This window comes from Microcaecilia unicolor, chromosome 5 (assembly GCF_901765095.1).
Source record: "Microcaecilia unicolor chromosome 5, aMicUni1.1, whole genome shotgun sequence".
In the NCBI taxonomy this organism is placed as follows: domain Eukaryota; kingdom Metazoa; phylum Chordata; class Amphibia; order Gymnophiona; family Siphonopidae; genus Microcaecilia; species Microcaecilia unicolor.
In genome coordinates this window covers 213727947-213750630 of record NC_044035.1, presented here as the reverse complement: position 1 = coordinate 213750630, position 22684 = coordinate 213727947, and the positions used below count along the sequence as shown (strand labels likewise).

Genomic DNA, 22684 nt, shown 5'->3' with positions numbered 1-22684 from the left:
TGAGACTGGGTGCGAGTGTGTCTGTGAGAGAGTGTGTGTGATTCTCCTCTCTCCCCTGCCCCCCTGCAGCCACCCAGCGATTCTCCTCTCTCCCCTGCCCCCCTCCAGCCACCCAGCAATTCTCCTCTGTCCTCTGCCCCCCTCCAGCCACCCAGCAATTCTCCTCGCTCCCCTGATTACCTCCGTCGAAGTGGCCGCGTTATTGAAAGCCCTGCCCATCTGTAGCCTTCCCTTAGAGTTCGTTCCCTCAGAGTCCCGCCCTCGCGGAAAGAGGAAATGACGTCGCTAGGTGGCTGGAGGGGGGGCAGGGGATCAGGGCTTGCTCCCACTGTTCTTTTTTGCCGCTGCCGTTCAGCTGTCACTGGTGTCCACGAAGGGCTGAAGCTGCTCCCGCGGTAAGTTTCTGTCACAGATTGTCAGAAGCGTCCTCGAGATCATCGTCTCAGCCCTCTCTTGTTTATTTTGGTTGCGCGCTTCCCGCCTCCCTGCTTCGAATAGGAACATCTCCTGACATCAAGCAAGCAGGCTTCTACTGTGGGAGAGTGACGTCAGGAGATGGTTACGAACGCAGGCAGAGACATTGGAACATTGCAGGAGCAAATTATTAGATATAGTCCAGTCATTCCTTGTATTGGTTATACTTATATGTAAACTCTTAAATGGCTACTACTCTTAAATTAGTATCCTGGAATGTCCATGGTTTAAAACACCCCATAAAAAGAAAAAAAAGTTGTGATGGCATTACAGAAAATGAAGGCTGATATTGCTTTCATTCAGGAAACTCATCTCCCTGAAGTACACTATGCTTAAAAATACTAATTGTCTAGCTCATATACTTGCTCCTCTGCACAGGGCAAAAAAGGAGGTGTTGCAATCTTCTTTCAGAATATTATCAATGCACAGATAAAGGAAGACATTTCTGACACTGAGGGGAGGTGGATTCTCCTTAGAATAATTCTTTACCAATAAGCATTTCTCCTTTTGAATGTCTATGCCCTGAATCAAGATTTCTCTTCTTTCTTTTCTGATATTCGAAAAACAATTAGTAGAATGTAATCATGCTCCTCTAATATTAGCTGGGGACTTCAACATGCCTATAGATGCCTGGTTAGAGAGACAATCCAGAGCTCTCTATCACAGTCCTAAAGCTCCTGCGGCCCTACAATCTTTAATTGATCTATATCATTTAGTTGATACCTAGAGGCAGCTCTTCCTCAATGCCCATAACTATACTTTTTTTTCTCTACACCTCACCAAAGTTTTTCAAGGATTGACTACTTTTTAATTTCTAATAACCTACTGCAAAATATGCAACAAGCACATATAGACTCAATCACCTTATCAGACCATGCATCAATCTCAATCTCGTTACAGATACAACCTAATATTCCATCTAGAAACCCACAATGGAGACGTAACACACAACTGCTAACTAATGATAAATATGTCAATAGAATCAATACTTTTTTCTTTGAGATAAACACCCAAGATACTAATCCAATCACTCTGTGGGAGGCCTTCAAATCTTCCCTCAGAGGTGAGTTTATTTCCATCTCAGCTTTTGATACAAAAGAAAGGACTAAACATGCAAACTCTCTAGAAGCTTTAATCAAAAACTTAGAGCAACAGTATGATAATACCCAATCTTCTGACATACAAAACAGTCTATTCAAACATAAATACAAATGCAATAAACTCTGGTGCCAAAGAGCAGGTCATGAGATATCCTTACAAAAAAGAGCAAACTAAGCACAAATGAATAAACCAGGACATATGCTTGCTAACTATTTAAAAAAAAAAAAAATCTAAGGCTCAAATCTCTTCAATTAAGCATGAAAATAAAGTCTTAACCAATAATACAGATATCTTAAAAGCATTCCATTCCTTTTATGCCAGTCTTTACAAATTGGAGGCTTCTTATGTTCCCATTGACTTGGATCTTTTTTATTATTATTATTAGTTTTTACAGAGCCTTCCACACCCTACTTGGTTTCCAAATGATATACAACATCTACAAAAGGACATAAATATCTAAGCTATAACAGAGGCGATATCTCAATTATAGACCAATATCACTCTTAAATATTGAGTAGAAAATTTATGCAAAATTCCTAGCTAATAAACTTAAAGTATTATGTGAAATCATACACCCTTATCAAATAGGATTTATGCCCAACTGTCTTATTACTGACAATTCTAGGGGCCCTTTTATTAAGCCGTGTAGGTGCCTACGCGTGCCAATTCAGAACTACCGCATGGCCTGGGCAGAAATTTCATTTTTTTTTTGTGCCCACTATGTGCGCTGTTCTGGTGCAATGCGCTAACAAGGTGGTAATCAGCATTGTACATGCGCTGATGATTACCGCCCGGTTAAAGCACAAGACCTTACCACTAAGTGAATGGGTGGCGGTAAGGTCTCGGGCCCAAAATAGACATGCGCCAATTTTCATTATGCTGCACGTCCATTTTCAGCCCCCCCAAAAAACGCTTTTTTTGCAGGTGCGCTGAGAAATGGACCTGCGCACGCCCAATACACGCAACTACACCAGTGCAGGCCACTTTTTGGCACACCTTAGTAGAAGGATCCCCTAGACCAGTGATAGCTAACCTATGGTACGTGTGCCAGAGAGGGCACGCGCGCCGTCGCCATCACTGGTCCGCCCACTCTCCCTCCCAGTTCGGCCTTCCTCCCGCCCTCCTTCCAACCCAACGAGCAACAGGCCGCCCGCCCGCCCGTCCTCCCTCCCAGCACCAGGAACCCCCCTCCTCCTAAAATGTAAAAAGCGTACCTCCTCGGAGTCGGGGTTAAGGCGGTGTGCGTCCGTAGCAGCAGCGAAGCGCGTGTGCTTCGCTCGACACACCTATGGGCGGGACCAGAGCTTGAGAGACAGGGAAGGCCGAAGGCGCATCGAGCGAAGCACACGCGCTTCGCTGCCACTATGGACGCACGCCGCCTTAACCCCGACTCTGAGGAGGTACGCTTTTTAAATTTTAGGAGGAGGGGGGTTCCTGGTGCTGGGAGGGAGGGAGGGAGGCCTGCCTGATGGTGGGTGCTGGGTGGGAGGGAGGCCTGGTGTTGGGTGCTGCCAGGTGCTGGGAGGGAGGGCAGGGGGGAGAGGAGGGTGGCTGGACACTTGTGGCTGGAGGGGAGAGGAGGGTTGCTGGACATTTGTGGCTGGAGGGAAGAGGATGGTTGCTGGACATGGATGGAGGGCAAGAAATTAAGAAGAAAGGAGAAAAGTAAAGAAATCAATGGAAAGGAAGCCCTGGAAACTGAGTTAAGAGAACAGATAGAGAGCAGCAGAATCAGCGACTAGAACCAATATGGATAGAAAAACAAAATCACCAGACAACAAAGGTAGGAAAAATCATTTTATTTTCATTTTAGTGTTTGGAATATGTCGAATTGGAGAATTTACATCTGCTGTCTTATTTTGCACTGGGTATACTGGAGCTGTAACAGTTTACAGAAATGATTTATAATGGAAGAAAATCATGTTATTTTTTTCTCCTATACTAGTATATTTTCAATGATGTCTGTTTATATGCGCCATGGCTGGTGTAAGGGGTGTGGCTATCATGGGGTGGAGTCATATGTGGTGACCCCGCCCATAATGAGTACCGGCACTTTGTGATAAATAATTCGATTTTGGGTTGCTGTTTGGGCACTCGGTCTCTAAAAGGTTCGCCATCACTGCCCTAGAATATTTCACCAAATCTCCATTTTTTTCTAAGACCCATTCCTCTTCTGTTATAGCTTTGTCCATTTTAAAGTTTTGAAATGGCTTGGTGCCCCAGAATCATTTATAACTAGGGTTAAAACTCTGTACTTCTCTCCTATTGCAAAAATAATAGCAAATAATACATTATCCTACAAGGAGGCACAAGGCAAGGCTGCCCCCCCCCCCCCCCATTGCCGCTTTTCTTTAATATGGCTTTAGAGCCGTTACTTATAGCAATCAGAACATCAACAGATATCTCGAGCATACACATTGGAGATGCTGAAATAAGTCTTGGCATATACAGATTACTTTATGCTTTTCTCACCAACCCAACGTCATCTTTAAATAAACTTTTCCAAATTGTTTCAACTTATTTCAACTTCTCTGGTTATAAAATTAACACGTGAAAAAACAAAAGTAATTCCACTGAATGTACATGCCACTCCAGATGAAATATCCTCACATGGCTTGCTCTAGTCTTCCAAAAGTATCAGATATTTAGATTTAGACCCTTGCCCTGACCTAGAGTTAACTATTGATCTCAATAAAAAGAAAATTACTGAATTTGTCAAAAATCTCATTCACTCCTGAAACTGTTGGTGGATGTTATGCTTTTTCTCACTGACCCGACCTCATCTTTAAATTTTTCCAAATTGTTTCAACTTATTTCAACTTCTCTGATTATAAAATTAACAAGCAAAATTCAAAAGTAATTCCACTCAATGTATATGCCACCCCAGATAAAATATCCTCACATGGCCTGCTTTGGTCTTCCAAAAGTATCGGAAATTTAGGTTTAGACCTTTGCCCTAACCTAGTAGAATCAACTGTTGATCTCAATAAAAAGAAAATTACTGAATCGGTCAAAAATCTCATTCACTCCTTGAAACCTCTATACATACCCTTTGATCTCGCCTCTGCGCCCAGAGTGTTTTCAAAATGCCTGGTTGTCGTAGCGGCGTCTCTACACAGACTGGGAGTGCATGTGTTCCCTTATCTCGACGATTGGCTGGTGAAGAACACCTCCGAAGCAGGAGCTCTACAGTCCATGCAGATGACAATTCGACTAATGGAGCTACTAGGGTTTGTGATAAATTATCCAAAGTCCCACCTTCTCCCAGTCCAGAAGCTAGAATTCATAGGAGCTCTGCTGGACTCTCAGACAGCTCGTGCCTACCTTCCGGAAGCGAGGGCCGACACTCTGCTGTCTCTCGTTTCCTGGGTACGAGCGTCTCAGCGGATCACAGCTCGGCAGATGTTGAGATTGCTCGGCCACATGGCCTCCACAGTGCATGTGACTCCCATGGCCCGCCTTCACATGAGATCAGCTCAGTGGACCCTAGCTTCTCAGTGATATCAAGCTGCTGGGGACCTAGAGGACGTAGTCCTGCTGTCCACGAGTTTTCTCCAATCCCTGCATTGGTGGACAGTTCGGTCCAATTTGACTCTGGGACGTCCTTTCCAAATTCCTCAGCCACAAAAGGTGCTGATGACGGATGCGTCTCTCCTGGGGTGGGGAGCTCATGTCGATGGGCTTCACACCCCAGGGAGTTGGTCCCTTCAGGAACAAGGGTTGCAGATCAACCTCCTGGAGTTGCGAGCGGTCTGGAACGCTGTAAAGGCCTTCAGGGATCGGCTGTCCCATCAAATTATCAAAATTCAGACAGGCAATCAGGTTGCCATGTATTATATCAACAAGCAGGGGGGTACCGGATCTTGCCCCCTGTGTCAGGAGGCCGTCAGAATGTGGCTTTGGGCTCGCCGAAACCAGTGGTGTGCTGGTAAATGTTTAACAACAGGCTCTCTCCCCGGTCCCCCTCTGTGCCCCCCCCCCAAATTGCAGAGCTGGATATTTCCGGGGAGAGAGCCTGGGGGGGGGGGGGGGGGGGTGGCGGCAATGCATTATTCCAGGAAAAAAAAATTAAATGATCCCAGGTTCCAATCTAATTCATGTTTAATATGCGATAAAATGCCATAAATAAGTAAATATATATAAACTTTTAATGTTGAGCACCTGATTCTCAAAGTGAACATATTCCAAACACTATATGTTGTCTGGTGATTGTTTTTCTGATCATGCTAGCTCAGTATCCGATTCTGCTGCTATCTGTCCTCTTAACTCCATTTCCAGGGCTTCCTTTCCATTTTATTTCTTTCCTTTCCTCCTTTCTTCTTCATTTCTGGTCCTCAGCTTCTGCCTATTTTCTTCATCCATGTGCAGCTTTTCTCCTCTCTTCCTTTTCCCTCATCTCATCTCCTTCCTCACTCTTCCCTCCCCTCCATCCATGTCCAGCATTTCTTCTCTCTCCCCTCCTCTCCATCCACCCATGTCCAGCGACCCTTCTCTCCCTCTGCCCTCCATCCACCCATGTCCAGCGACCCTCCTCTCCCCTGCCCTCCATCCACCCATACCCATTGACCCTCCTTTCCCCTGCCCTGCATGCACCCATACTCAGCGATCCTTCTCTCCCCTCCATCCATCCACAAGGGCGGCCTCCAAGACTTCAGCAGAAGTCTCGCGAGGCCGCTTCTGGAAGTCTCGGTGGCCATTTTTAAAGCGCGAACCGGCAGCGGGGGAGAGTTAGCACTGGCAGCGGGCAGGCAAGACTGCCTGCCCCGAAGAATTAGAAGGACAAGGCAGGGTGACTCAGAGTCAGGTCGGTGAGGGACTGGATCTGGAGGGAGGGAGGAGAGCCGGCCCGCACTTTTTAACAACCGGCTCGCAAGTCGGAAGAAAATTTAACAACCGGCTCCTGCGAGCCGGTGCGAGCCAGCTCCAGCACACCACTGCATATAACCATTGTTTGCCACTCATACGGGCAGGTTGCGGACATAGGCGGTCGGTGGCCCAACTGTTTGGGGAGGCTAAAGGGGGTGGGGTTAGGGGTGGTGCCAGGGGTGGGGCTTACATCCATAATTGTCTGACAACACAGAAAAAAAAGTAAAAGTTACAATTAATACCTTATTACATTTAGATATTAGATATATATCATATGTCAAAGAAAAAAGTGGTTGCTCAAAGCATATATTAACCAATGTATACTATTCAAAAATGTTATCAGTTATTAAGCACTGCTATTTCCATCCATGGAAAATCCCCAAATGACATGGTCACGTTAGTGAAGTAACATCCGGTGACTAGAGTTCACATCATAGGTGTCAGTGATCTGCTCAGGGTTAATATCTCCAACAAGATCACTTTCAATGTTCAGTAAACATAAAGCTGTCAGTCTTTCTTGACCTATTGTGGATCTCAGCTAGTTTCATACACATTTCATATTATTATTATTTGTAGCATTTGTATCCCACATTTTCCCACCAATGTGCAGGCTCAATGTGGCTTACATTTGCCGTAATGGCGGTTGCTATTTCCGGGTATCGGCAAAATACTGAACTGGAAAGTTATCTCAAGAAGTCAAACTCGGCATGCAGCAGTACTAGAGAAATTAAAACTTAAATGCAAAATATCACAGATGCACATTTCCAAAAGCTGGCATATTCTGAATAAAATACTTTTTTTCTACCTTTGTGGTCAGAGCATTAAGTTTTTCTATTCACTTTGGTCCCAGTGTCTTCTGTTTTATGCAGTGCCTTCTTTCGATTTGATATTTTTTTTTCTCACCATGTCCACCATCCTCCTGTGTCCTTATGCGTCCTGTCTACCATCTGTAGCCCTGTCCCTATCCTTCAGTGTTCTGATCCAGCTCTTAAATTTAGCAGTTTCCCCTCCATCCATATCCAGCATTTCTCCTCACTGTCCTCCATCCATGTGCATCTACTTCCCTCCCCTCCATCCCTGTCCAACATTTCTCCGCTCTTCCCTGCCCTCCACTCCATCCATGTCCAGATTTCTCCTCTCTCCATCTCCATCCATCCATGTCCAGCATCCCTCTTTCTCTATCCATCCTTCCACCCATTACCCTCTCCCAATCCTTCCGTCCATTGTCTCCCTCTCCTTCCATCCATTGTCTCCCTCTATCTCCCCTTCCTTCTAGACAGTTCTCTCTCTCGACCCTTTTCCATTCAGCATGTCCTCTCTCTCCCCATCCTTCCAGTGTCTGTCTTCTTTCCCTCCCTCCCTACCCTTCCATCCAGCGTCTTCCCTCTTTCTGCCCCCTCCTTCCAGCATTTTCCCTCTTTCTCCCTCCTTTCATTCAGCATTTCTCCATCTGACAACTAGGGTCTGCACCAGTTTCTCCCCAGCAGCTTCTCTCTCCTACCCATGTCCCCTCTTTCTCTCCCCATCTTTCCACTCATCTGGAAGTTACATCAGATGAGGGCAGGACACAGGGAGGGAAGGAGGCCCGAAGAGAGGCGATCTGCTGCCCTGCTGCCTGCAGCGCTTTCACACGGAGGTGAGAGGTGCTGTGATTTCAATGCAGGGGGCCCGGCCCGGTGGCAGACAGTCGACGACGGAGGGCGGGTGGGACTGTGGCTCCGGGCCACCCCTCTTGGCGGCTATGTCCCTGGCTCTCCCCTGCTCTTTTCCATGTCCTCTCTTTCTCTGCCCATCTCTCTTTGGCTGTCCCCTGCTCTTTTCCACTCTCTCTCTCTCTTCTCCAGTGTCCTCACTTCCCTACCGTTTCCAGCCATGCTCTCTCCCTCCAGGCCTCTTTACAGAATCGCTGACACAAGAACAAAAATAAGTGCGGGGCCGTAGCAGCCTTCAGGCATGCGCTGTCGGCTCTACCGGTCCTCTTCCCCTGGAATGGAAAATTGACGTCGGCAGGGGCAGAGGACAGCAGAGCCGACAGCGCATGCCTGAAGGCTGCTGCGGCCCTGCACTTTTTTTTGTTATAATGATGGCTGTGGGGAGAAGCAGTGGCTCAGTGAGGTGCTTGTTCCTGCCGCTGCTCAACAGAAGCAGTGGCAGAATTCAGCGGGAGTCTTGGCAGGTATGCTTATCGGGACTACAATTGGAGGAGGAGGCAGGCGGGGAAGGTCACAGCTGGCCTCTTATATGGGGCACCTATGGTTGCGGAGCTGTATGGTCCTCGCCAATAATGAAAGTGCTTATGGCTAGTTCGGTAACTTAACACAGACATACAGAGCTTTTCATTCCCTTACTGCCAGTCTGATTCTGGATCATGTCTACATTCTGCTGCATGTGTGGTCAACAATGCTTTGCTGATCCAAAGGAAAAAAAAATGGAGGATTGCACTTTCCACTGCTCACAGATTGGCCATCCATACTTAGATCCTTTAAAAGCAACATTATTTATAGAATGTGGTTTGTTGACTCATGCTGCTCATTTCCTCCTTATCCTGAAAACATGATGCATTAAGTGGAACATATGTCAAGAGTTCTCAGGAATTAACTTTTTAACTGTTAAAGCCCAGGGAGTGAAATGTAGTCTGAAACTAGATTTCTAATTAGTGGTACATGGTGGATGTTTTTGAGACAGACAGCAAAACAGAAGAACCACTCCTTGTGAACAAGCACAGACAATGATCAGACACAGTGAAGATGACAACGAAAACACACAGTCAGTAATGGTGCTGTCAAACCTTTAATCAAAATAAGGCACAACTTGACACAGGCCTGTGTTTTGGCCACCTGGCCGGCATCAGGAGTCTATATAAACATAAGTTCCATCCAAATTTATATGTTAACAATCAAAAGAAAAACATACAGAATTCTTTAAAAACAACAAAGAAAAATAAAACTTTATAAATAGTGGCGTATACGTATAAAGGAAATAACTATACATACAACATTAATCATTTGTTTGTGAGAGAAATAGTTAGATATGGGGGTCTTTTACCAACTATTAGGGCATGCTATCTGCAGCAGGGTCCATAGGAGCAAAATGGGCCCGGTGACAGATAACATGAGCTAATTGTTAGTTTAAAAAAAAAAAAAAAACTTCCCTGTTTACAAAGCCGCACTAATACTGACAGAGCTGTCATCATGTGGGCTGCCTCGTTGTACAAATCTATATGTGAGCAGTGATTCCACAATTTTAACTTTGTTTCATTTTGGAGGTGGAAATAAACTACACAGGATGGAGGAGAATGGTCTCTTAATGCCCATTGTAAAACCCTAGCTGGTAGGGGCATAAAAAAAAAATGCATGCCTTTGAATTGGTGTAAAACCTCGCGTGAAACTTTTTCCCCATACACACGTTTCCCTTTGTGAAATGGAGAATGCACATGCAGATTGTAGTCCTGGCCAAACAGGGTGACCTCTTCATTAACCTGCAGTCCTGGCCCGGCCTCCCCGCTGTAGTTCCTGGTAACCGACCCACCTTACCAGTTCTTCTGGTGGGGCCCCCGGGTCACCCTTCTCTGGAAGATAGCACAGCTTCCTCTGCTTGCAAAAATATGCAAATTAGCTGGTTGCATGTAAATTCAGTTTATTAGAGCTTGGTTACAATCTTTGGGGAACCTGGCTTTTCAACTCTTATTCTTGGACTGCGATTCCCCCCCCCTGAGACCATTTACTGGGGGACATCTGGGTCTCAGGGTATAACAGCCACCTCCCCTGGATAGGACACACTTTATTCACCTTAACCGTATGGTCCTATCCTCCACCCCACGGCTGTTTGTTCACTTTAACCACTTCACAGTTCCAACCTCCATATTTTGGGGACTTCTAACCCCAGGCTTTTACAGCCTGCTTTACCTTCTCGGACACACAGTCCCAGACACACAGTCCTTCTTCCACAGCACCGGGATCACACAGCCCAGGCTTCAGGCCTCCAGGCTCCCATCTTCTCTCCCTCGGGCAAAACTCCTCTCTTTCAGGCAAACCCCCTCTTCTGCTAAGAGGAAGCTATTTATGAGGTATCCAATAAACCTCCCCCACCTCTTGAGACCTCGCTCCTCTGGTTCCAGAAAGATCTGGCCTAGAAGTCTCATCTCCCTCCCCCAGCTATCTCTCTGGAGCTCCCCCTACTGGCCCATACATGCCAATACTCAGCTAGATCCCCGGAGCTCCCAGTTTCCATGGGAGAGCGCCCTCTGGCGGCCTCCTCAAGTAAGGGCAGACACTGTGGTTTATCACAACATCCACTACGTGCGCCTGAAAAATATATTTTATTTTCTGGCGCATTTCAGCTACTTGCGCCAAGTGGCATTTGGCACATGTAGATCATTACCGCCCTGTTACCGTGTGAGACTTTACCACTAGGCGGTAAGGTCTCAGACCCAAAATGGACATGCGGCACTTTTCAAGTTGCTGCACATCCATTTTTGGCAAATATTTTAAAAGACATTTTTTGTAGGTGCACTGAAAAATGATTCTGCGCATGCTGAAAACACACGTCTACACTACCACAGGCCATTTTTCAGCGCACCTTAGTAAAAGGACCCCTTAATTGGCTCCCTATCTGTTTCTGCATACAGTTCAAACTCCACTTATTGACTTACAAGTGCATTCACTCTGCAGCTCCTCAGTACCTCTCCACTCTCATCTCTCCCTACACTCCTTCCCAGGAACTCTGTTCATCAGGTAAATCTCTTCTCCACTGCCAATTCCAGACTCTGTTCCTTTTATCTTGCTGCACCATACTTCTTGAATAGACTTCCTGAGTCAGTACATCAAGCTCTTATCTCTGGCCATCTTCAAATCTAGGCTAAAAGCTCACCTTTTTGAGGCTGCATTTAACTCCTAATTCCTATTTACTTGTTCAGTACCCGTGTCTGTTTTATCGTTCCCACCTTAGTAATTCCCTTATCTGTTTTGTTTGTTTGTCTTGATTACACTGCAAGCTCAGTTGAGCAGGGACTGTCTCTTACATGTTCAGTGTATAGTGCTATAGAAATGAGAAGTAATAGTAGTAAGGTGGTGCCCAACCCCCTAATTCATAAAAGTTGCCAAAAATTGCATGCCCAATTTGCTTGTGCAATTTAATTGAATAGCAAGCAAATTAGTGCTAATTAGCTTAACAAGCAATTATTGGCACAAATTCAAATCAATTAACATGTACTGGTGTAAATTTAGGTGCCTGATCCGTATTTAAATTTTTAAGTATGTCCATTAAAAGGGGGAGTGGAAATGGGAGGGTTATGGGCGTTTCAGGGTGGTGCATGGGCTTGGATTCCAGTTACTTGTGCAATTATAGAATAAGGGAGTTGTGCGTGTAATTTAGGTGCAGGCATTTGCTCTATATTTTTGTTGGTGCAAATGGACACACCTAAATTTACGCATGACCCCCTGCACTTAAGCACTGTTCTATAAAGCGTGCCTAACTTTAGGTGCAGCTTATAGAATAATGCTTAAGTGTGTGGGGGGTCAGCACCAAATTTTTCTTTTTCTTTTTTTAGATATGATTTATATTATAACATTTACCCCAAATGTAAAGCAAAACACCTAAACTATATAGAAAATTATACAAGAAGTTAAAACAAATTTAAATATTTTGAAGTCATCCAGCTAAGTTATTTAAGTTTTCCTAATTAAAATTGTGTTTTCAAGATTTAAAGAGATTTGTTTGAGTAAAATCACCTTTTGTTACGGAAAGCAAGGTTTATACATTTACCAAATTTGTGAATGATTGTAGAAAGGGAGAAGTTCAGCCTGTAACATGCTTGGTTTTCAAAACACTAAAGATAGTTGCTCACTGCTATAGTGTGTGTAATATGCCAGCAGTTCTTAACACATCACTCAAGAATTGAGAGGTTCGTTGCAATTAGTAATTCTTTCAGGGTTAGATTTAAAGTTTGGCAGAAAAGTTTGCCAGTCAGTTTGCTTAGACAGTTTTAAAATAGCACAGCTTTTGACCAAGGCTTTAGTTTGTGGCAGCCTCCTGAAGGAAAAAGAACATTCACAGAAAAAAATGTGCAAGCAAAATATGTGCAAAAAATGTTGTAGTGGGAAAAAGCTGCTATTCCAAGGGCTAAATTTAAGGAGCAGGCAAAGTCCCCCAGTAATTTGTATGCTAGGTTTTTTTTAAGTTGTTTTTTTTTTTAATCTAGGTGTCAGAGGGTTGATATCTGGAATGCACAACCTAGCAATTGGCTTAGAAATAATGGCTCCCCCCAAAAAGGTCTTGTGCCCAACCAATTTTCCTGGGTTCTCCCCAGAACTACAGGTCCTTAAGCATTATGGGGAGGGGGCTGGAGAAGAAAGTGGGAGTTTTTTTCACCCTGGTTTAAGAGAGCAGGAGAGATTCTGACACTAATCCTCATTCATAATCCTGGCCGCCAATATTCAGCGCCATGTAACCAGGCAGTGCCACCGAATATTGGCTCTGACAGCCATGGCACTGCCCAGTTAGTGCTGAGGGTGGTCCATGGATGGAGTTGGGGAGGTGCTGGCAGTTATTCGAGCACTGGACTTCTTTGGTGCCAGTGCCCGCATACCTAAGCAGGCAGAAAGGACCATACAAAAGGCAGTCCCTATCTTTGCCTGCTTAACTGTGCAAGCGCCAGCACTGAATATTAGTCAGCACTCGCATAATTTCCGACTCCATGGCTGGATATTTAATACTGGTGGCCAGGCATGGCCTGGCATTGAATATCTGGGTTTAATTCTGCCTGCGATTGCCAGCGAGTTTAAAACCACTGCCTGCCACGAGCTGCATATTAGAAGGACATAAACTAGAAAGGTAAATCTTGCCCAGACAAAGATGTGCTTAATTGGTGGAAACACATTGCAGTGTACTACCAGGCCTTATCAGAAGCCTAAAAAACAATACTTCTCTTAGTGCATTAAACTCAACCAAGCTGCTATTCAGAATAGTAAAAAGGTCTATTTCATCCCCCACAACAGAAACAGCCTTCCAAGTTACAACTAACCAGCAATGATTTTTGCCACATACTTAAACATCTCTATTAGGACCTACAGGCAGTTCCATTGAGCCTTCCACCAGCTCATGAGGAGAACATTTTCTCGTCCCCCCACACACAGCTGTCTTGGACATATTCAACATATAAGAGAGGAGACTCTTGGGGAAAAATCCTGTCTCCTTGACACTTGCACAGCAAAGATATTACACCCGGAAAGCAGTGACTTCATTGAAGGGGCCACAAAAACAATTGTCTCTTGAGAAAGGGCAACTCCCAATAGTACTAAAAAGTGCTGTGGTGTACCTCCTACTAAAAAAGATCTCCTCTTCACCAGGAGAAGCTGGAAAACTACCAGCCAGTATCTAATGTACCTTTTCTTGGAAAAGAATAGAGAGTCTGTCTTGGTAACTAGCTAAAATAAAGAAATTAGCTAAACTCATGTTAATCTTGCTTCATACTTGGGTATGGAACAGACATTTCTTGTATCCCTGCTTGATAACTTGCCCAGAAATCCTGACAGGGGATACACCTTGATACTGGTGCTGCTGGATTTCTCAGTAACCTTCAACTCTCCACTATCATGCTTGCACGGCTGGAAGGCAACATAGTAGATGACGGCAGATAAAGATCTGTATGGTCCATCCATTCTGCCCAACAACATAAACTCATAGTTTATGGTATGATACGTATACTTGAGCTTGATTTGTCTTTGCCATTTTCAGGGCACAGACAGATGTTCGAAGAATCATGATGGCAGATAAGGGCCAAATGGCCCATCCAGTCTGCCCTTCCTCAGTAACCACTAGCTCCTTCTTTTTCTAAGGGATCCCACGTGCCTATCCCATGCTTTCTTAAATTCTGACACAGTCCTTGCTTCCGTGACCTCCACCAGGAGGCCATTCCATGCATCCACCACCCTTTATGTAAAAGAGTATTTTCTCAGATTCCTCCTAAGCTTATTTCCTCTTAACTTCATCCCATGCCCTCTCATTCCAGAGTTTTCCTTCATTTGAAAAAGACTCACCTCCTGTACATTAATGCCACTGAGGTATGTAAACGTCTGTATCATATCCCCTCTCTCCCACTCTAGCAGAAGTAACCAGCACATAACCCTCCAAAAGGGAAGATGCCAAATAGGACTATTGGTCCTCCCTTAACCAAGTCTAAGTTAAAAATAAAAAAACAAACAAAAAAAACCCCAGATCTGCAAACTTCACTCCTTAAATCCAAAACCAACTCTGACTTCCTTCTGCGCTTACAACAGTTCAGAAGGTTATCAACAGAAATCAAACAAAATAAAACATGGAAAAGAAAATAAGATGATACCTTTTTTATTGGACATAATACATTTCTTGATTAGCTTTCGAAGGTTGTCAGAGTGTCAAAGTAATGCTTGGATGTTTCACTTATATATACTATCTGCTACCACATTTGCTTATTTCCGATCTGACGAAGAAGGGCAACCTTCGAAAGCTAATCAAGAAATGCATTAAGTTATGTCCAATAAAAAAGGTATCATCTTATTTTCTTTTCCATGTTTTATTTGGTTTGATTTCTATTGATAACCTTTAAGAGTGGACTAACACGGCTACCACACCTCTCTACAACAGGTCAGAAGAACTGCCTTGACCTTCAAACCCCCATCAAAATTGCTCAATCCCCTCATATTACACTCAACCAAACAGGGGTGTAACCCATGGACTACACCGATTTTTTTATACACTTGCCTTCTGCCCCCACAACACCAGTATAGGCTGCCCAGTCCCACAACACGATATTTAAAACATTTCAAAAACCCAGCCCCTATACTTCCAACAGGCCCCCACTTATTTCCCCCTCCCCAAAATAAATAGGAATATTTCCAACCTTTACTTTCCATAGGCTCGCCCCAAGGAGCACAACCTGCTCCTTGGGCACGGTCCTTTGGCACAAACACCACTGATAGCAGAGTTAAATAATTATCACACAGGAAGTCTTCTTACATCAGCGGACACGTAACCGCCTGTAAGAATCAAACTTTACTCGGGCACCGCCCTCTCAGTGCCAGCTATCACCCCAGAACATCAATGGTCATGTGACTGCCTGTGAGAATTAGGCTTTACTCAGGCATAGCACCTATTGCCTCAGAACCTGCAGAAACACAAGCACTCAAGGTCAAAACAAAAATGGAGCTTCCTGGCACAAACTCAGATATTCAGTGGCACTTTCCTGGCTAGTGCCACTGAATATCTGGACAGCACTATCCAGGTAGTGCAAGGGCTGTTCGGGGGCAACATTGAATGCCAGTGGCAGGATAACTATCTGAGCAAATAAGACCACAGAAACGGCTATCCTAACTTGCCTGGATAATTGTCCAGCTGCCCAGCTGATAATGAGTGCCAGTACCTGGATAACTTTTGATGGCCTGTATATTCAATGCCAGTGCCTGGATTAGGCCCAACGTTAAATATCCAGGCACAGTTCACTGACTGTCGTGGCCTGAATATCAGGGTGACAATTCACATAAAGAAAAGGTACAGAGAAGGGCGACGAAAATGATAAAGGGGATGAGACGACTTCCCTTTGAGGAAAGGCTAAGCGTCTAGGGCTCTTCAGCTTGGAGAAGAGACGGCTGAGGGGAGATATGATAGAGGTCTATAAAATAATGAGTGGAGTGGAACAGGTAGACGTGAATCGTTTGTTTACTCTTTCCAAAAATACTAGGACTAGGGGGCATGCAATGAAATTACAAAGTAGTAAATTTAATACGAATTGGAGAAACATTTTCTTCACTCAACATGTAATTAAACTCTGGAATTCATTGCCGGAGAATGTGGTAAAGGTAGTTAGCTAGCAGGGTTTAAAAAGGGTCTGGATGGCTTCCTCAAGGAATAGTCATAAGACTAAACTAGATCCTGCAGTGCCTGCTAGATTCTATCTGTTAATGCTGTGGTACTAATTTTTTAAAACTAAGTGGAAAAGACTATGAAGGTTAGTTGATAAAATTTGCTTTTTATATGTTTATTTTGCCTATCACTAACCTACAATTCCTCACTTATCAACCTACATTGTTCACTTATCAGGGAAATGTCCTTTTCTGTCAGAACTGGTCCATAGACCATTATTAAATTGACTTTGGAAAATCCTTCTTATTTCTGGGATAAGCATCATAAAATGTATTGAGCTTTTCTGGGATCTTGCCAGGTATTTGTGACCTGGATTGGCCACTGTTAGAAACAGGATACTGGGCTTGATGGGCCTTTCATCTGTCTCAGTGTGGCAATACTGATGTACTTATGTAGTAAAGGTTATGAGAAACTGGAGTTTCAAGTTAGCCAGATAATGGCATTATGTACCTTGTTATTTGGCTAGCTTTATGTAGATATATCACTCACAGATGGGTCGATGCTCAAAGATTTACAGTAGTGTACGTACTCCACCTCAAACTTAGTGCAAAAAAAAAATAGTTGCAGCATGTTCAAACTAATGAGCATGCAAACTAGTGCTTCATTAAAATTGTGGCAATAATCTGCAGTTTAGTGTGGAATTAGCAAAATTTGTCCTTTCCTCTCTGAGCACACCACCCGAACTCTCGTCCACTCTCTCATTACCTCTCGCCTTGACTACTGCAACCTACTCCTCACTGGCCTCCCACTTAGCCATCTATCCCCCCCCCCCTTCAGTCCGTTCAGAACTCGGCTGCACGTCTTATCTTCCACCTGGACCGATATACTCATATCACCCCTGTCCTCAAGTCACTTCACTGGCTTCCGATCAGGTACTGCATACAGTTCAAGCCTCTCCTACTAACCTACAAATGCACTTGATCTGCAGCCCCTCCTTACCTCTCTACCCTCATCTCCCCTTATGTTCCTACCCGTAACCTCCGCTCTCAAGATAAATCCCTCCTCTCAGTACCCTTCTCCACCACCGCCAACTCCAGGCTCTGCCCTTTCTGCCTCGCCTCACCCCATGCTTGGAATAAACTCCCTGAGCCCATACGCCAGGCCCCTTCCCTGCCCATCTTCAAATCCTTGCTCAAAGCCCACCTCTTCAATGTCGCCTTCGGCACCTAACCATTCTACCTCTATTCAGGAAATCTTGACTGCCCCAACTTGACATTTCGTCCTTTAGATTGTAAGCTCCTTCGAGCAGGGACTGTCCTTCTTTGTTAAACTGTACGGCGCTGTGTAACCCTAGTAGCGCTCTAGAAATGTTAAGTAGTAGTAGTAGGAATGTCAACTTTCCTGTCAGTATCTGAGCAGTGATGGGCTCAGGCACTGACAGGACAGTTGACATAAAAAAAAAAAAGACGTGCCACAAAATGGCTGGCCCAGGAACCCCCCCCCCACCATATTAAAACAGATTCCCAGGTCATCTAATGGTGCCCTAGCACGCTCAAACAAAAGGAGTGGGAAAGTCCTTCCACAAAAGTCAAACAACAAACAGGGTGGAGGAATGTCCCAAAGAACGAACAGAAGTCAGATATCTTCCAATAAGTTTATTCTTAAGTCACATGAGTCCAGATGACTCATGTGACTTGTTTATACTGCATTATTTCCCAGGTGAGTATGTGTGATGATATTGAGGAATTGAAAACATTACTCTTCTCAATATGCTTCCCCTAACAGCAGAGATCATGAGATGTAGCAGAGCTGTGATGGGGAGAAAGGAAGCAATATTTATAGATCCCGATATGAGTCATTCCTTTGCAACCTCATAAAATATATTTCTTTTAAAGAAAAGCATTATTTGTTAACTAGGCATCTAACTGATGGTCATAATTTGGTTCCTTTTACATTTGACAGAAAAACTGTACAATTCTAGTGGTCCGGAGCTGAGAAGATCCCTTTTCTCACTGAAACAGTTATTTCAGGTAAGGATGATATGTTTAAATATTATCAACAGAAGCTGTAATACTTGTCTGCAAAGTAGAGAATGACACGGGGCTGGGGACATGCGGTCAACCACGGGGATCAGGTCAGAGCTCATGGGGATGGGGTGGGGACGGGGATAAACTTTGTCCCTGTGTCATTCTCTAAAAGCTTGAAACTAGCGTCAAACAGGCTGTTTCAACTAGATAGAACAGCATCTATAAAATGCTGGTATCAATATGTAAAAACATAAAACATCTTAGACAACTGGCAACTGAATTCAATGATTAAATCCAAAAGCAGCTTTGCAGTTTTTTTTAACAAAACGTTGTTAAATGACATCATTTGTTTCTTGTTTGCCTTTGATGTGGCAACAAGAATCTTGTCTGCTGATCAGACTCCTACCATCTGCACTGTTCTTCCATCATGTGCCCAGTTGTTCGATTGTTCGAGCATCTTACTGTTACTGCAACAGATTCATCCATTGTTGCATCAAGGACAGGGGTGTAGCTAGGTGGGGCCACTGGAGCCTAGGCCCCCGCAAATTTCATCCAGGCTCCTGGTTTTGCTGGCGGGGGTCCCCAACCCCCACCAGCCGAAGCCTTCTTCAGTGCTGGTCTCCGGTGTGCCGCGTTCCCTGCCCTGTGTTCTTTCTTCCTCCTGACGTCCTGCACATTCCTTTAAGTGAAACTCATAATCATCAGGCACCTTTAGTATTGGGAAGAGAAAGTCCGTTCAGTTTCAGGTTTAAGGTGGTGTGTCGTACACTGGAATGGTAGGGTGGGAGGGTGGTTCTACCGAGAAGATCCTGAATTTTAAAAAACAAAAATGGATCTTTCAGTTACGATCTGTACATAGGCAGTCGGTGGCCCAACTGTTTGGGGAGGCTAAAAAGGGCGGGGTTAGGGGTGGGGCCAGGGGTGGAGCATACATCCATAATTGTCTAACACAGAAAAAAGTAAAAATAAGTTACAATACTATTTATTAAATTTAGATATTAGATATGTATCATATGACAAAGAATAAAGTGGTTGCTCAAAGCATATACTAACCACAATCGCTCAACTGCAAAACACTATGCACAAATTTGTGCAAAAACACACTCAGAACCTTACTGTACCATAAATATTACACTGGGCAGAACCTAATACACCAATATACCATCCTTACGGAAAATGCAGACCGTCAACAATATGAAGCAAGGGATCATATCACAATTCTCATGTAGAGCCATAAAACACCCTTTTAGGGTGGATAGTGTTCACAATGAGTTCCTTTTATTAACGACCATATGTAGATCCTTCAAGAGGTAGTGTGTCATGATTTAGGCTCTACACCCTTTCTGATGTTTTGGAGCCACCTCAGTAAGGCCAGCACACAATCTCTCCGCTGCAAAACACTATACACAAACTTGTGCAAAAACACACTCATAACCTTACCAAACCATAACAGCACTAACTCCAAGGACAGGACGAGCTACAACCTTATGCGTGGAAAGGCAGCACTGTAATTACACTGGACTCTAAAGCACCAGCACACAACCTAGTGAAAAAAAAAGCCAAAACAAAAAGGGCTGCAAATATACACGCTAGCAGAATACTGCACCTTGATCACACATGAAAAACACATGACACAACAGATATGAAGGCAAAATATTGAACTGGAAAGTTACCTCAAGAAGTCAGACTCAGCATGCAGCAATACTAGAAAAATTGAAACTTACATGCAAAATATCACAGATGCATATTTCTAAAAGCTGACATATTTCAATTAATAAATTCTGAATAAAATACTTTTTTTCTACCTTTGTTGTCTGATCATTTAGTTTTTCTATTCGCGTTGGTCCCAGTGTCTTCTGTTTTATGCAGTGTCTTCTTTCCATTTGATATTTTTTTCTCTCATCATGTCCACCATCCTCTTGTGTCCTTATGCGTCCTACCATCTGTAGCCCTGTCCCTATCCTTTCTCCAGTTTCAGCATCTGCCCTCAAAGTGTTCAAATCCAGCCCTTAAATTCAGCAATTTCCCCTCCATCCATATGCAGCATTTCTTCTCACTCCCCTCCCTCCATCCATGTGCATCTACTTCCTATGTCTTCCCTCTCCTCCATCCATATCCAGCATGTCTCCTCTCTCCCTCCATCCATGTGCATCTACTTCCCTCCCCTCCATCCATGTCCAGCATTTCTCCTCTCTCCCTTCCCCTCCATGTGCATCTCCTTCCTTTGTCTTTCCTTTCCTCCATTCATGTCCAACATTTCTCCTCTCTTCCCTGCCCTCCACTCCATCTATGTCCAGATTTCTCCTCTCTTTCCTCCCCTCCATCCATGTGCATCTCCTTCCAGTCTTCCCTCCCCTCCATCCATGTGCATCTCCTTCCAGTCTTCCCTCCCCTCCATCCACCCATGTCCAGCCTCTCTCCCATGCCTTCTCCTCCATCCATATCTAGCAAATCTCCTCTCCCCTGCCCCCTCCAGCCATCCAAATCCAGCAATTCTCCTCTCCCCTGCCCTCCCCTCTATGTCCAGTGATTTCTCCTCTGCCCCTGTCCTCCCCCCCATGCCTGATTCTCCTTTGCCTCCTATTGTCCTCCTCTTCCATCCATTGTGCAGTGACTTGCCCCTGCCCCACGTGCCCGCCCTCAGCTGCCCAGCAGCCCTTCTCTCCATTCGTGCCGTGGGCCGCCCAGCGTTTAAACCTTTTAAAGTTGCAGCGATGGCTCACCTCCGCTCCAGCCTTTCCCTTCTCACTTCCCGCTCAGTGTCCCGCCTTCCTCCGGCCACGGCAGGAATGGAAAGGTCAGGGAGCTGAGGGCAGGCTCAGCGGGGGGGGGGGGGGGGGGGGGGGGGGGGTGAACTGCAGCGGCTTTTGTTTTGGCATCGGGGCTACATGTGGAGGAGGAGGCAGGCGAGGAAAGGTCACAGCTAAGCCTCCCCAAGCCTCTTATAGGGGGCGCCTATGGATCTGTAGTTCCTTTAGGGTTAAACCAGGAAGTAGAGTGAATGACTTTAGTTTAGGGGGTATTCCTGTAGGAGGAGTTTGCAGTTATGATGTATTCAGACAGTTGGGATTAAAGGGTGCTTAAGAAATGCTGTTGCCATCTTGACTGGGATAAAAAGTACATTATCCAGGCAGCTGGCATTTAAGCTTAAGGTTAGTTTAGTATTTTTACTAATTTTCAATAATTTTTTTTTTTCCTATTCTGGGAGGGAAATATTTATTGTTTTTCCTCTTGGTATTTTAGGCGACGTATCCTTGATATAGCCATATGTGAAATATGTTGGATTTCTAGTCCCCAAGCCAACATTCTTTCCAGTGTACATTTTTTCAGATGATTATTCAATTTTAAATGAGTTAAAAAATTTAAGATAAATATGAATATATGATATTGAGTTTCTAAAGTAGCTTTGAAGCTTAGAAAGACTTTTGATTGATTGTTCAGTGACGAAGTTGGTGCTCTAATTCTTCCAGTGTGTAGTACACATACTAATAAGTTGCACCACTGAGACCATTTGATCTATTCATGTGACACTGTGGATTATTGTTATATACTTATAATGTTTGACATTTTACAGTAAAATAAAAGCCAAAAATCTCTGGTTAGTTACTGTTATGTATGGTATTCCAGTACCATATTAGTCTACATATTGGTTGTAATACCAAATTTAATTTGCTTTTGCAACAAATCAGGCTGCTGCTTTTTCCTTAGCAGCAATAGCAGAAACATGTCTTGAAATTGTTCAGGCAGAAGGCAGTATGTGGTCTGCAGAAAGCTAGTCATATTTTGCACCAATTAAAATCAATGTCTCAGCAAGAAGAGCAAAGCCAATTCCTTTGACCGTAAAGAAAGGCCTGATGTCCATTAGTACTTAAATCTGGGGTACCTCAATGCTCGATCCTTAATGGTTTTTCTATCCCCTCTTGCTTTACTGATTTGTCTTTAAATCTCTCCTCCTTAATCTGTGCTGAGGACATTCAGATTATTACTTCTATAGATCTCAACTCTCCATGTATGTCCGTAATCTCTTCCAAGCTGGATACAATAACTGATTGGCTGTCTGATAACCATTTTAAGCTTAATGCAAATAAGTCTGAAGTGATTATTTTTTTCTTCCGGACCACCTATCATGTCCTCTTTCCCACCTCATATCCACGGTGTAGATGCCCCCTTAAAGGACTCTGTAAAAGTCCTTGGGGCTCACTTGGATAATTCCATTTCTTTTCAAAAACTAATTTCTTCTGCCTTCCAGTGTAGTTTGTTTACTCTGTGGCAAATCTGGTCTGTCCACTCTATGCTTGATTATTTTTTTTTCCTCCCTTAGAATTCTTCTCATGGCCCTTGTCATCACAAAACTGGACTATTGTAATTCCTTGTATCAC

At 44.2% G+C, this 22684-nt stretch overlaps 1 protein-coding gene across 1 annotated transcript in view; it reads left to right on the top strand.

The window, feature by feature from the left end:
* FHOD1 (formin homology 2 domain containing 1) overlaps positions 1–22684 on the top strand; it is a 586414-nt gene that overhangs the window by 230385 nt on the left and 333345 nt on the right. Inside the window, exon 4 of the mRNA XM_030203753.1 lies at positions 18241–18308. Coding sequence (XP_030059613.1) covers positions 18241–18308 — 68 coding nt within the window. The remainder of the gene's footprint in view (positions 1–18240; positions 18309–22684) is intronic.